At 39.7% G+C, this 16,203-nt stretch overlaps 1 protein-coding gene across 3 annotated transcripts in view; it reads right to left on the bottom strand.

Annotated features, from left to right (window-relative positions):
- Positions 1–2,383: 2,383 nt before the first annotated feature.
- MAPK6 (mitogen-activated protein kinase 6) overlaps positions 2,384–16,203 on the bottom strand; it is a 28,770-nt gene continuing 14,950 nt past the window's right edge. For all 3 annotated transcript variants that reach the window (XM_061347410.1, XM_061347411.1, XM_061347408.1), the window contains 5 exons: positions 9,463–10,672; positions 8,592–8,736; positions 6,151–6,315; positions 5,350–5,551; positions 2,384–4,756 (listed from right to left, as the gene is read on the bottom strand). In XM_061347410.1, coding sequence (XP_061203394.1) covers positions 3,658–4,756; positions 5,350–5,551; positions 6,151–6,315; positions 8,592–8,736; positions 9,463–10,017 — 2,166 coding nt within the window. In that variant the 5' untranslated portion in view covers positions 10,018–10,672 and the 3' untranslated portion in view covers positions 2,384–3,657. The remainder of the gene's footprint in view (positions 4,757–5,349; positions 5,552–6,150; positions 6,316–8,591; positions 8,737–9,462; positions 10,673–16,203) is intronic.

Genomic DNA, 16,203 nt, shown 5'->3' with positions numbered 1-16,203 from the left:
AGTATATGTGCCTGTAGAATAGGGAATGAAAGTCCACACATGGAAAAACTTGTTACCTCTGACTATCACAGAGTTTAGAAGGGGACAGAAAAAGACAGCAAAGATAGCCCCAGAATAACATCAGTTCCATATGGAAGAAAATATCTCCAGGAAGAAGCCTCCCCTCTACATAAAAAGGTATTAAAAACCTGTTTGTAAACTAACACCTCCAGGCAATAAGCCAGACTGAAGTGAGAACTTCACAAGGCTGTAAATGTGGTACCAGCCACGCTTCTAAGTACTGCTACAGCACGGAAAAAGCAATGGTGACAGGAAAACAAAGTAAATCAAGGCATACACATCAGCTGTAGGCAGCAAAGCTACTGCTGCAGGTCAAGGCTGACCAGGGCCATGAAGGAAACTCATGCTGTACTCATACCACTAAGACGCATGGGCAAAGTCTCATATAAATAGCTAAGGTTATATATAGCAACTCTCATTTAATTATAATCAAATACAATTGTGAGTAAGTTAAGTGACCATGACTGACAACTTCTGATCAGAACAAACTGTTCAGCATTGTGCCACTCTGCAATTATTAGATCCCATGTGATGGCAGAGCACATGTAAAATGCTCTGTCCTGGTCTGTTCCATAAGGGTAAATAGCACCTCTTTTAGCTGAAGTTCTTGTTGGATATACTTTAAAATGCTGCCTTTCAACCAAAGACCACAGAGAGAAGGTATTTTGAAAAGATGGTTAGTAACCTCATTCCTTATTGCTTTTTTGTTAAATAAGGGTGTTCCATTTTACTTGGCAAGTACCTTGGCATGGAACAGCAGCCCCTTTATCTGGCTCATAAATAAAGCCTCTTCCATAACTTGTTTTTGAAGACATATCAGTTGCTAGGTCACAGCCTAGGTTACACATATAACTGGCCTAGGATGGGCACAGCTGAGTGTGGGACAAAAATCATCTTCCACCCGCTGCGAGCACTCCATGAAAGCCTGCTCTTTCCCACAGACTGCTCTCCTAACGCAGGACTCCTGTGCCTTGCCAAGGGAGAAACCAGCACCACACTCAGTATCTTCACTTTCTAGCAGTAGATTTCACTGCCTTACAAAGCACTTTTACTCTCTTTAATCATCTCCACACAGGGAATTACTTCCAAGTAATAAGCCTGACTGCCCAGTTGAAACCTCCAACAACAGAGCCCATTTAGGAGAGCAGGGTTTTCACCAAAGCAGCCAGCACTGCCTTTACAGCATTGCTTCGCCAGGGCAAGTAGAAGCCCAAGGCAATGAGAAGCACTGGATTTAAGCCCAGCGCTAGCATCTCCCTTTTTGAGTTTAAAAATGTTCCCTTTCTACCATTACAGGCTTCTTCAGTTCCACTGAGTGTCATTGGTGTGCTTAAAAACTAAACAAATAAAAAAGATTCATTTACCAAAGATGTGTTTTCAAGCTGAAATTTGTTTCCAGTTTCTAAGCACTTCCCACCCACTGCTTTCCATCTCAATAAAACCTACCACAGTCCCCTGCCTAGGAGAAAAGGCAATGAGCTATTTCCTCCTCCCCACAGCCCCATATATACAAACTGATGTACCTAAGCATTCACATGCGATACCCAACGAAATACTTTGGGGCCCATCTCCCCAAGTGACCACTGTCTGCCATGTTTAAGAGCAGCTCCTTGCTTTACACAAATTGCATCTGTGCTACTTACCAGAGGAGGGGAGGAGGGATGGAAAAATTGGAGGAACTAAGATACCATCATGGAAAAAGCTGCAGAGTTTGCCAAAAGATGTAGCTTTATTGCACAGCTAATTAGCTCCCCCAGGAACAGCTCTGACAGGAGGAACTGGAAGAGAAATACATCTTAGGGCTTGCTGCAACAGACCTGATCTGCACATTTTGAAAGCCCCATAGGAATTACCTGGTTCCACTCCTTGTGAAAGTGCTTGACATGCTCTTGGCTGAAGGACCTGCACCAACGTCTTCATTCCATGTTGCCTGCAACATGAAGATGCTTACAGCAGCTTTTCTGCTTTAACGCTGTTACATTTAAAAAGTTGATAAAACAGTAAAGCTCACTTAAACCTGCAAGTCAGCTGTATTTTCAACAAAACCTGGTTATTGATGCTATGCACACTCACACTCCCATAGTCATACCATTACACAAGACCCTCTTCAATACAAACCACGTACACTGGGACAAAGTTACATTTCTGAAGGCTCCTTCCACTAGGGCGCTGCACCCCCAGCAGCAGCACATCCAGGGTAGACTCGTAGGGAAGGCAATTCCTCATGTTTCCCTGAGCACCTTGTAGAGGGAGTGCTGCCTCTCACAGCACAACATTACAGCAGCAGCTCTTTATCTTACATTGCACAAAGCAACACCAGTCGTTTTTGCTGGCCATGTTTTTATTTGTTCTTTGTTTTAAACAGGGGAGCCAATGATACATCCAGTATTTCAAAAAATCAGAAGGTAAAACAAATTTTCAGAAGACTGAGATGCTACATGCTATATTTAACCTAATTTTAGTCATGCTTGCTTTTGAGGGGGGTTGGGAGCGGGACAGGAATCATTCAGTAAAAACATACAGTAAAAACAAAATGCCTCACCATATAGAACTTTAACCTACAGTAATGCTGTACCTTAATTATTTCCATGCACACAACTAACATTACAAAATCTTAAAAAATGAACACAATTAAGACTTCTAGGAGCATCTGATAATAAAGCAATTCCTAATTTCTTTTGTTGAGATCAAGCACCTCCAATTACAAATTCCTATACACAGTGAGTGCTTTCATTGAAATGAAAACTAAGAAACAAAAATAAAAAGAATGTATTTGATAGCCTCAGAATAAGCCGATGTTAATATATATCCAGCTATGTAGGCAATAAAACCATAGTGCTAAACAGAAACTTTTATCTGAAAAGTAACTCAAAAATTGACTTTCTATAATTACAGAAATATACTTATTTGCTAAAATAAATAAAAGTGCTGCATATTAACACTTCACTATAAAGAATGCATACCAGAACATTTATAAATATTGAATGATTTTCAATAAGAATAGCTACTACAATAATGCTGGCTAAATAGAAGTGCATAATGAGAAGCACTATGGGTGGTTAATGTTTTGCCACATACTGCTGTTACCTTGAGGTAGATAACACATGCGTACCAAATTCTGCATTCATTTCAGTTGCTGCTGGTATCATGTGTCTAAGAAATGTGTACAGTATGAAAAACTCTAAAATACGCATGAATGAAAAAATGTTTTGGGAAAAATAGATATTTTCATGCAGTTATGTACAGTCTCACTGTGTAAATTTCAAGGCAAGGTTCTTTTTCTGCAAAACATGGACACTGTTTTACTGAGAGAATGTTTTTTTTACTTGGTTTAGTGCATTTTTTTTGTTACCTCCTGCATTTTGCATTATTTTGCTCTATTCTTTAATTTTGTGTGCAAACGACATGCCAGTTTAAAAACAAAACTAACTTATGTATAGAAAGTAATTCTGGATTGTAAAAACAATGGTAAACAGAAAACTAATGAAATCCATACCAAAATTACACCATCTGATTCAAGTAAAAAAATTACTTACACTAGTAATAAAAAAAGACAAACATATCTCATGAATATAAAAGAAATGTCTGCTGAGTGTTTTAATTTAGATGTTTCAGAATGCTGCTGTACGTTTTGTGGGGAATCTGGGGAGATGACTTCATAGCAGAAGGCGTTAATGTGGCCTGTATTGATTTCAGTGGCGAACCAACGGGGCTGTGAAACTGAGGAATACCTATAGCCTCAAGCTGCTTGTTGAAGAGGAGCTCTCCACTGTTACTGAGAAAGCTCTCTTCTCTTTCCTTCTCCCCAGGCTTCCCCTCTTCTACTGGCTCAGGTTCTAGCATTTCAGCATCTTCTTTCTTACTAAAAAATTTGTCCAAATAACTGGTGTAAGTATTTTCTTTTTCAACTTGTTCATCTTTCCTTACTTCACAACAAAACTGGTCTATGAGGAAGCACTCCTCCCCACTACTTACAAACTGACTGTCCCAGGAGGTTTGGTACAGAGCTTCTAACTGTGCCAAATTAGCCATTCCTTTCTCCTGCTTCTCTCTGCTTACTGACTTTGATATTAATCCTTTCAACTCTATTTGAGACACTGAGCTATTCAAGTCATTTAATTTATCAACATCAGTAGACTCGTGTTGTAAACTAAGCTGAATGGTTTCTGCTATAAAGGAATCAAAGTCAAATCCTTGATTCTTCTCCCTTTCTTTTTCAACAAGTTGCTGTGATGCTTCCTCAAGCGCTATCTGAGCTTTCACCAACCCATTCTTTTCACATTTAGACTTGCCTTTCTTATCAGACTTTTCTTTGCTCTGTTCCTTCCAGTTTGAAAGATCTATAATAAGCTTGGGCTCATAGTAATGGTTAACTTCACTGTCTCGCCAAACTAAATTATCTAGGTATGAAGATGACCTCATTTTGTAATTACAAGTGTGACTACATTCCAGATCACAATACTTGTTTTCATGGTGATCTGAATACTGCCAGCAAGGCTCAGTAGAGAAGTGGGTGTCAAAGGCAGGATCCTCCAGATACTTTTCACGATCTCCATCCAAATATTTGCGAGGATCTACTTGCACTTCTTCCTCGTCAGTAACATCAGAGAGAGCCCTTGGATCACGCTGAACTTCATCAGCTTCATAGTTATTATGAATAGGCCAGTCATGGTCTGAAAACTGACTTTCATGGTATCTGTAAAACAATTTCCTAAGTGTTAGCAGCTAAAAAACTGTCTTCTCACTCCCAAGACAGACAGAGTTAAGTTTAGAAATTCTCTTACAGAATAATGACAATTTACACAGATAAAACTTTTTCCTCAATTCACTGGGTACATCCCTCCAGGCTTTGAAATTAATCTGGCATAAAGCAATTCTCATACACACATCTGACAGATTTAAATCCAGAATTATGTATGACAACTCACTTCATTTACAGAACTCTTCCTTAAAGTGTGTTAAACTGACTTTCAATGACTATTGTCAATCTATTTACGATAACGTACACTAAGCATTGGATGAGACATTCATACTTAAAATTGTTTTAGAGACATATTTGGGGGGAAAAAAGTAATGGGGAGATTAGCTTTAGATTCTAGACTGCTGAGTGCATCTCAGGAACGCATCAGCATTGCCAAGTCACTCTCATGAATTATAAACCCAATGACAAGGCACTGCCTATAAGGGAAAAGTTTATTTTCAGGTCAACTTGACAAAACCAAGCAGAAGTTATGCCTATGAAGCAGTATTACTTCAACCGCGTAACCATTCACTAAGTGATAAATTTACCTTTCCCAATTATAAATATGGCTGTGACTTTCATCCATCAGCAGAATATCATCAACTTCATCTTCAATGTGAAAAGGATGACTTGAAATAGGCTCATCCGTTGGAAAGGAATAAATGCTCATATAAGGATGGGACAAAGCTTCTTCTGCTGTCAATCGATCCATGGGACTAAATGTCAAAATTTGCTCCAGAAAGTCCAGTGCTGCAGCAAAAAAGTTATAGTCAATAGGAAAGAAATGACATTTCAGACATCTAGAATTTAAGATTAAGGTGCAGAACTTTGCTCTAAAGGTGTGCATTTCCTTGAAAATAGCCACCTGTGAAGTATTGGCTCTTGACAATTTACTGTCAAATATGCATTCTGGAGCCATAGGAAAGCTAGAAGAGTAGAGGTCAAACCTACGATCAACCACAATTTAACTTAAAGCAGGAAAATATGCTAAGAGACAGAATGCTTCAAGCTGAATCAGTATCCACCTACAGCTATAAGGAAACATTGCTGTCAGTTTGCTTGGGGGACACTTCTGAAAACATCTGGAAGACAGTTGTTTTATACTGACTCCATTCCAGTGCTCCCTTATATTTAGGGCCAGTGTCACAAAACAGAGCAATTCCAGTGCAAACAGGTCCAGCAGGTATTCACATTTTCACTCCAAAGATGACCAAGTAGCTATAATGCAAGCAGATAATCCTGCTTCAGAGAACATAGAGATTCTTCTAACTGACACTTGCTTTTAACAATCACACACATTCACTGTTTTATGATTTTGAAATACAGGAAGTACACTTTTAGTGACTTACCTTCAGGACTGATGCCTGGAAGCAACTGAGTTAAAGGTTTATGTGGCTCAGTCATATCGTTTCTAATGTAAACTGGAATTACATTGAGAAGCTCCTGACGGTCCTCCTCATGTACGACAGGAATTGATTCTAGAATCAACTGCATCTGTTCAAGTTCATGCGCACCTAAGTACCCAGAGAAAACACAAGCTGCCATTTCAACTTCAAACACTCCTGATCCCTGTATATGAAAAGCATGTCAAAATTCTGTGCTCCGTGTAGCTATTTTCAGCAGAAGACTATTATCTCCTACAGCAGAGGAAAGGCTCGAGTTCTAAATTTGAATGATAAATCTGAAGAGCTCTCAAAAATGTGGCAGCATATGAAGAATTACAGCACTGCTACACACAGATAAAATGACCCAACTTTAAGCTTTTGCAAGAATGTCTTCAACATGAAGCACTCTACAGCAACAACCTAGCTTTTTGTTACATACTATACTACTGCAATCCTCCTCTTTGAACTGATCCACCTGATTAATTCAATATTTGACCTCACTTTCACTTTTATGTCCCTTGTTAATAAAACCAGCGGTTTAGCTCAGCAAGAGATCTTACAGGACACAGCCATTTGTATTCATATACTGTGTTAGGATTGAAATTATAGCATACTTTTAGCATTACTGAAATTTCCTTGGGTAAGAACTGTAAGTTGCAAGAACCACATAGCAGGTCAATTCTGAATAATGGACAGCATCTATATGCTGTACTAATGTAGCTGGAGCACCCAGAAATACAGCTTGTCTACCTCAGTTTATTGTTCAGCTCCAGGAAGCACACAGCACCCTAGAAAGTCAATTAGCAGATTAAACTATATAGAATTATTTGATGCCAGTGTTTCTCTCCTTCACCAAGCAGCTCTGGGAGATCAGTTATACTGATGCATGTGACATTAAATACAGAAATAAATGGAGATTGTACCATCTCAAAATCTATGCACCATCAGTTCACATCAGCAGTCTGCACTGGACATCCAACCAACACATCTGCCAGATTACTTAAAGAAAAGCCAAGACAAAGCCACTGCAGAAAACATGACCCCAAATGAATTTTGGTTACTAAGACCAAGTTGAATACCCCCAGAATTCTAGCTCACTGCACAGCTATTGGACCAATAAAAACTTCTGGCAAATACCAACACTACCCAAAACCAAAAGCCAAAATGCTAGCAGTTGCAATCACTCTATGCTGAGCACTGAAATCTGCACTCTGTTTCACTATTTTCTAGCAGAACTGCTTGATGCAATGGAAACGTAATAAATCTCTTATCAGTTGAGCATTTAATACACTGTGAACTTTACTGCAACAGTTAGTAACTCAAAGTTAGCAACTCACTGCAAGTTAAGAAAAGCCTCTTTGCATATTAGTCACTGATTTCTATCAGTGATTATACTATTAATGATTAACCATTATCATTAATTTTAATTAAGTAAAATAATGAGTCCAAGGTGACAGAAATTCATTAATAATACTTACTGGGAAAAGCTCTCAATTTTATTACCTTGACACAGAAAGGTAAGAATTAATGCAGAGATGCGGTTTTAGTCAGTATGTATCTAAAGGAATGTGACCTTTGAAATGCGAGCTCAGTTCTAAAAAGGTTTTTTCTGTATTACTCCAGTAATTTAGACTGAGAGTCTATTACTCCAAGAGCGAGCTTGAATAAGGCAGCCGCTGTTGAGGCTCCAGGGTGCACAGAAAGTAAGCATGTCAGGGGTTTACTCTAAACTACCTCACCTGCTCTCATGGACTGAACGCCTAACAGCAGGTGGAGCCTATGGGGTGATCTCCTACAATGCAAATGACAGTTTGATTTTATCTAAAAAGAGGTTACCCATTTCCCTGGTATGCCACATTAGATTTTAAATCTTAAGTCTCCTTCCTAGACCACTGAAACAAAGGTCAGGCCAAACGAACCTGCAGATGACAAAAAAAAACTGGGAATGGGGAAAAAAGGCTCACTCTTCTGTAATTTAACATAAGAAGTGAGATGTGATTAGGCTGACTGTATTTGAAAAAAAAAATCTTTATATAATGCTTGGGGCATTCATAATCCTCAGATAGTCCCTGGATAAACCAGTTCACTAAAACACGTGTATTTAGAACACTTCATAAGTATACAGTAAATTTAGCTTAACTTAATTACAGACAGCTTTCCATATAGGAGTACTACGTCAAATTGTGATCTATATACAACACTGGTATGAGTAACAAAAATTGCAACATCTTTTGCTTCACAAGCACACTGATTTTAATTTGCTTATATAAATGCACGATAATTTAGCATATCCTGATAGTCAGTAACTAGTGATATTACCCATGAGAAACAACCTTTCTGGAGGAAGAAAATTATGCAGTACCACTCCTTGTAGCAATATATACACGTATTTTTATTCTACCCACCTGCAAAGAGGGTTTTCCCAGTCAGCATTTCAGCAAAGATGCAACCTGCAGCCCACATGTCAATGGCTTTAGTGTAGTTGTTAGGAGAAAGCAAAAGACGGGGCGATCTGTACCATTTAGTAACCAATCCTTCAGAAAGATGGCCCTAAATTGATTAAAAAAAAATGAAAATAGGTTACTTAGATTTTTAAGAGTTATGGGGTTTTTAATTACTTGTTCTTATTTTTTAATGCACAACTACAAGATGGTTTGGCCCCAAGGTCCTACCATATGCCCCCTGCTGTGCCTTTCTGCCTTTTAAAATATAACAGCTGTATCTTTACAAGTGCACAGCAACAATGCTGAAATATCACACTATTTATTATGAGGTACTGCAAATGAGGTACTGCAGCAAAACTTTCCTATTCCCAGATGCCAAATAAACACAGAGATTCTAACAAACTCTTCTGTGAAACATCTAAACCAGGAAGACAGTAACTCTAAATCAATCCCAGGAAGTAGCCCCACTTGCACACTATGAATGCATCACATATAAACTTGCCTACGGCTTCTGGTAGTTATGCCTCTAAATGTTGCTCTTAATCTTGGATCCTGTATTCACTGCTAAAAATCTGCTTTTCTTAACACAGATAGTAAAAAAAGAAGTTTTATGCTTGCAGTAGTCCTGTCTGAGACAAAACATATCATCAGAAATAGATCTGCTTTACTTTATTTGCAAGCATCCAGTTCTATTGTATGATTCCTAACATGACATCCCATCCGCTAACAAGACTTTCCACAGACCATCTACCTCTGTGAAAGGGAGAAAAACGCTACTGTAAGAAGGGACAATTGTGAGTTCATCACTTGAATATTCCCAGTCTTCACACACCTTGTGGGAATAATGAGGATCCATGATTCGTGCAAGACCAAAGTCACCAATCTTCAGCACCAAGTCTTCAGTATTAATGAAAAGATTAGCTGGTTTGAGATCTCTATGCAGAACATTTGCAGAGTGAATATACTTGAGCCCACGTAGCAGCTGGTACATGAAAAGTCTGGCATGATCTTCCAGTAAAGGGCCTTGCTCTAGCAGATTAGCCAGATCCGTCTCCATGTATTCCTGAACAATGTAAACACAGTTCAATTCTGTAAGGGAGCCCACATCATCTGTTAACTGGCTTCCACTAGGACCAAGGATTTCAAACACTTTGACAATGTTATCGTGGTCAAGTCTTCTAATAATTTTGATCTCACGTAGAGCATGTTTAACACTCTGGGGATCTGTAAGGACAATTTTCTTGACAGCCACTCTTTTGTCACAGTCATTATCGACAGCAGAAAAAACTAAGCCATTTCCACCACAGCCTAGTGGTTTTAAGTCCATATACCGAGAGCCCAGATCAAATCCATGAATGTTCATGAGACTTTCAAATTTTTCTGCCATGTTTAAATTCTTTACTTTTCTCTTTTCTCAAACTACTAAGCTTCTGTAAACACGCGGAGACACTTCCACTGGTATCTGAAGGAAAGGTCTTATGGAAAGGGAGAAGAAACACTTGGCTTTGACTGCAAGATGGTTTCTTGACACTCTCATTTCATTATGAGCCAGCCAGGCCTGTTGTGTCCCCTTGAATTTAGAGCCCGTAAGCTCTAGAACTCAAACCGAGCATAAGATAGAAAGATTGCAGCATTCATAGTTCAAGAAAGGTGCAGCATTTCTGCAGACATTAAAGAAAATACTCACAAGAAACTCAAACGGAATGAAATGACATACTATGCACTCAGCTCTACTGGGCTAAACTGGTTAACATTTAACAAAAATGTGAATAAATATGCACATAATAGGCTTCTATTAACATCCTCCTCCTCACAGTGCAGATACATTCAGTGTTGGACTGGTCCTGAGCAGCGTCATTCTATGGTGCTGGTAAGCACTACTTTTTCTCTTCTTCCTCCTTTTTCTCTCCTTTGTTTACAGTCTAGTTAAATGGAAAACTGGCAGCTCTTGATTTACAAAAGATGCCTTCTGTTAATGATCAGGTGGCTCCAGCTCACCACAATCACAGTCAAAGCTACCATCCATTTTACTCCGTGACAACCTGAAAAGCAGAGAAAAATACATCAGTATTCCAACACATACACAAGTCTTCTTCTTCCCCCAACTACTTAAGTCTCCCTAAATACACAACTTCAGTGCTTAGCTACAAAATAAGAAATGATCATAAAAGCTGAACTAATCAGAAACAGCACAGGCTTTTTATACTCTTGGAGGAAAACCAAAGATAATCACCAACCATCATTTATAAACAAGCATCGTGAAAGTTTTAGATATAACCTACTGAGAATATACAGCACACAATGAAAAATCCTACAGAATCTTAATAAAGAAGGGAATGTCACAGAAAACTTGGTTTCTCCAATACAGCTGTCAAGACAAGTCAGAAACACTCATATTCTGCACCTTAGTCACTAAATTCTGGAATAATTCTTTCCACTAAAGTTTAACTCAAAACCAAAATCTGACTATTTCATCATAATAAGAGATTGCTGGGTACCATTCACACAAAAAGGGTAATGGTACGTGCACTCCTAGTATTTACTGACTTTCCAGAATATACAGCACACATCCAATGCCACTTATGAAGCTTAAATCCTTGTGGTTTTGGATAAAGTTTGGTAACAAATCAAATCATAATTTGGCCCCTCTAAATTAATTGTTACAGGAATCACAGGGGTAATTCCTACATATTAGACAAATAGTACCTTATCAATTACCTCACACTTACGCAGCCTAGATTACAAACAGAAAAAGCAAGTACATTTTACACAGTAACTGATACATTCTATAACCATTTCTCCATACATATGGCTTTTTCAGAAATAATTTATTTTTGAATAGTCTAATGAATGCAACTACCACTTACAAAAACAAAAGGTAATTTCCTTGGTAAATGTCCTTATTTGCTGCAGCAGAATGCAGTCATAAAGACCACAGGCTGCATTTTGTGCACAACATCCTCATTCCTTTTAAAAGCTCAAAGATACCACAAAGAGTCAAAGGCATACCTTATACACTGTGGCAAGATTCGGGCAATTCCATTATAAGTCACTTGCATGTTCTTCCCCCACAACTATAGGTCACATCAAACCACTAAATGTCTTCTGTTCAACCTTAGATTAACTCATTTCAGCTCTATATCCAGCTAAGTTCTCCAAACCATCCCAATACTTTAGAATTAATTGCACGAATGTTCTCCCTTAAAACTGTGCTGGCACTTCAGTGGGACAAGCGGGACCAAGCAAAACAAGTCTCCCCACTCCTAAGCGGGCAGCAAGAGCAGCTGACAAATTATTAACATATTGGAAATAATGGCCTCAATTCACTAAGGCAATCAGAATTGCATGCAGGAAAAAAAAAATAAAGGCAGGCACACTGGCAAGCGGAAACAAGACTGTTTCACCACGTTTAAACATTACCATTCCTTAGGCTCAAGCCTGACTGCCACCAAGACACACAGCCCCAGTGCCCCAGCTCTCCCTCCCTCCTGCCCCACACCACCTGCCTGCAGGTGTTTGTACAGCCACACAGCAAACACAGCAAAGAAGAAGCAAACACAAGCTATCGTCTGCTGGGGTTTGGTTTTTGGTTTTGCTTTTTCTTTTTCAGTAAAGATCGCCAAATAGAGGATTTCTAAATTGAAAAGCATTCAGCTGCGCTCCACTGATGTGATACAGTACCCTGCCAGAAGGGTGATCTTCAAAGCTTTCTTTACTCATCACGTATAACTATTGCCTTGAGATTCCTTTCTCCGCATGCTGCTAAAAGCCCTAATTTTAGACAGTGTTTTACAGGAGTTATTATAACCTTCATACAAACATAATGAGGTAACAGTGTTATTTTCCCCCCAAACTACCTTGAATTTGTATCAGTATTAAGAAACCAGCATAGGGACCCTTCTTACAATATACATGTGTCTTCTTAAAGAAAAAAAGGATGAAATTTATCTTAAAGTTAATGAGGTGACCATCCAACTCTTTGATCACAATTATAAAACCCAGAAGTCTAGGCTCTTGATTTTTCATTTTATTTCTTTAAACCTAAAAATACTTTCTCATTCACATACACCACTTTCAGGCTCACTCATTCTGAGCTGCTGCCTGTAAAAGATTTTACATCAACCCAGCCCATTTCCCTTTCATTGTCAACCCCCTGCAAAAAAATGTTATGGAAATTCACTTTTGTAGCTCACACTAACACTTTAAATTCATGTTAACACGAATTGCATTAATGCAATTAATGATATATATTATAGATGATATACTTATATGTTATTATAACATATAATAATATAGTATCATGTTAACAGAGGTCCAAGGCCTCTGTTCAAAGACCCTGCAATAAGCTGTGGTTTATATCCTGGGGACCATCTAAACCCAGTTGTATTCTTCCCCATAATTACGCTTATTGTTTCACATTGCTGATGTCTTCAATATGCAGCCATACCAGCTGGGTCACACATCTGAAACCTCTCTTTCAGCTAGTTCCATAAAACAGCACAGGAACAGATTCAGAAGGATGCCTATGAGAAGCAAGGTGTAAGATCTGCTGATTGCTTCACTGTAACTCAGATTTTACCCCTGACTGTTATGACTAAACAAAGGCAGCACCAAAAGTACAACACAAAAGCAGTAATGACATTACTGCTTTCAAGGAGAAAGGGAATTATGGCCCATTTGCTTACTGAAGCAGGAGTCCTAAAATTTTCATTCTGTATCTCTGAAATGATGCATTTTTAATCAGTTTATACTATATCCTTCCACTAGACGACCATTAATCCAGAAGGCACGTAATGATTTTCAGAATCGGTGCTTTAGCTAAGAAAACAAATATTGACAACACAAGCAACCCATCACAGCCTTCAATTTGACCTGATCCTCCAACAAACTTCCTTGATCCTGCTACAAAACTTCCTACGCAACTCAGGAGCAAACTACTTAATCCAAAAGCCACAGAAAGCGGGGCCCAGCTATCATTCATAAAAGGATCTAGTCCTAGCAAGCTGACCAGGAGGCAGCTTGTCTAGCAACCAGAGTACATCACATGAATACGATGAGGACAACTGGAGACTGTCCTAGCAAAAATGCCCCACTACTAAAGCATATTAAGATTCAGTAATTGAGAGTGATGTTTTGTTTACTGCCACTGAAAAGTCTACTCTGGAAATGTAATAGATGACAGTGCTGTAGCAGGTTCATATATCCTTGTCTACACAATAAAATCCTGCTTCTAAGCTAATGCCACAACTACACCCATCTTCTCCTTCACCTTAAAGACATGCTTCTTCTACTACACCAGTTGTATCTCTCACTTAGCACAGCCCTCTGCTCACATGCTATAGCTCCTTCGCTACCATCACCAGTGACCTGGCCCCCCTGCCAGGACTGCAGCTCTCGGAGCATTGCCTGTGCCAGGGGCCAGGGAAGCTGCTGAACTAGTTTCCCCATCATGAGTTAATAGCAAACAAACATTTAAGACAGTCCTGGGGACCAGAAGCAGACAGGAGGGAGGGAAAATAAAAAGTTAATTCCAAACTTTCTTTCACTCTAAGACAATAGTTATTTCAAGGGTAAGCAACTAGAAGAAATCAAGGCTTTCCTCAAGCCAAAAACGAGCTCAAAATAATATATTCTTCTTTGGGTTTTACAGAGATTTTTTCAACTTTGGAAAATAATGAGGTGGTTTTTAAAAAATACTACTATTTACAAAGAGTGACACCAACACCTGTTCAGTTTATACACTTTCAGTTTCAATGAAAGTCATAACGTCAGTCCAACTGTCTGTCTTGAAAATACACACTAAAACAAACATGACAAACTCCTCTTTAGTTGTGCTCTGACCACTTGGACTATAGTACCAAGAAAAAGAGGGATTTATCACCCCAATGCCTGCTGAACAGACTATTCACACAGGCACTTCCGTTTTCATTTAGCCTAAACTGTGACCTTCCCAATACTACTGCTTTGTGTAAGCAGTACTTTCATTCCTTCCTCCCACAAAGTTTAAAGAGGGAAACACAAATACACTAGTTTCTTAAATGCTTTACAACTATGCTTTTAAAACAGATCGGTTCTTGGGAGAAGGCAACTGAAGTGACCCACAGAATGGCTGTCATCTTTGACATTATCCCTAGTGCTGGCAGATATCATCACACTCGACTGGCTTCACGCATTATGCAAGCAGCCCCTTCAATTCCAGCGCAACTTCTGCAAGTGGATTTATCACAGTTTTCAGGAAACAGGATGTACACTGTACATACAGTCAAGTATGAGACATTTACTTTTCCAAATACAAATAAGACAGACAGATACCAGTTAATTTGATTATGCAGACCACATAATGACCAAATCATTACTCACAAGACAAAGACCAAGAATGACTAATGACACATTATACAACCTGCCAAGTACTATCCCTTTGACTATAAAAACATGGGGTGCAGAAGTATTTTTTTAGATCAGCCACGTTGCAGTCAGTAGGCAGAGTGAGTCATCGTCCAACTCACCAAACTGCTGCTTTTCTACAGCCTCCTACTTGCACCCCACACTGTTTAGGGAACTCTGTGCTGGCAGTCAGCAAATGTTACTATTAGTTTATAAATCTCCTGAGGGTTCTGCAAAAGCACACAAAAATCCACTGCGTTTTTCTGTATCAGAAATAAAAGTAGTTTGGTTCTGCCTTCGGGTAATTCAATGAAAACTCACCACTGAAGAAGCCTATCATCAACTAAGCACATCCTTCTGTGCATCGGCAGATCTGCTACCGTGTGCTGTTTCACTGAACAGTTACCTAGTCAAGAGCAAATTAAAGATAACAACCACACTGCAAGGACTGAGCCTGAGAGAGAGGCTGAAATGAAAGTTCCTGCTTTAGCTTTACAGCACACACTGCTGATTACCAAACTAAAATCTACCTCCGCTGTAAGCCTGGAATTTGTAACTGGTTTCTGAACTATCACAGTGTTATTTTTACACACACACATACACATATAAGAAAAGCTTGTTGGCAAAAGCACTTTTATCAACGTTTGCATGAGCCATACCATTAACACGCAACCACCGCTCCTTTTTCCATGACACAATTAACTTCACCATTGTCAGGCTGATCTAAAATGGCACTGAATTAGCCAGAGAAAGATACTCATCATACAGAGCCAAAGTGTGTGCATTTGCCTGCCTAGCCAAGGGTACCTGTTCTTCCAAACCCCGATACTCGAGCAGCCTCCCTTCAAGCTATTTTCATCGGGCGTTTCAAGCTACTTATGAGAAGTATTCAGTCACTTTTTCCACAAAAGGTGCCGGAGGTCACGGAGCCTGCGGCGCGCTGGCAGCAGGAGCCGGCGGTACCTGTCCCCATGCCTTCCGGCACGGCGGCTGCACAGCAGCGCCGAATGCCCCGCGGGGAGCCGCCGCCGGCACCCAATTCAGCAGCAAAACTTCCGCAGACTTGGCAGAGCCGGGCCCGCCGCCAGCCCGCAGCCGTCCCGGCAAAGGACATCCTTCCTCCCGCCGCCCCGCCGGGACGGGACGGCTTCGCCCGCCAGCGCCGCTCCTCCGAACACCGGCGAACGCT

This window comes from Neopsephotus bourkii, unplaced genomic scaffold (assembly GCF_033783945.1).
Source record: "Neopsephotus bourkii isolate Nb327-2 ecotype Australia unplaced genomic scaffold, CSIRO-AGI_Nbou_v1 NB_318, whole genome shotgun sequence".
Taxonomy (NCBI): domain Eukaryota; kingdom Metazoa; phylum Chordata; class Aves; order Psittaciformes; family Psittacidae; genus Neopsephotus; species Neopsephotus bourkii.
The sequence above is the reverse complement of the archived record's forward strand: the minus strand, read 5'-3'. Positions and strand labels throughout refer to the sequence as shown.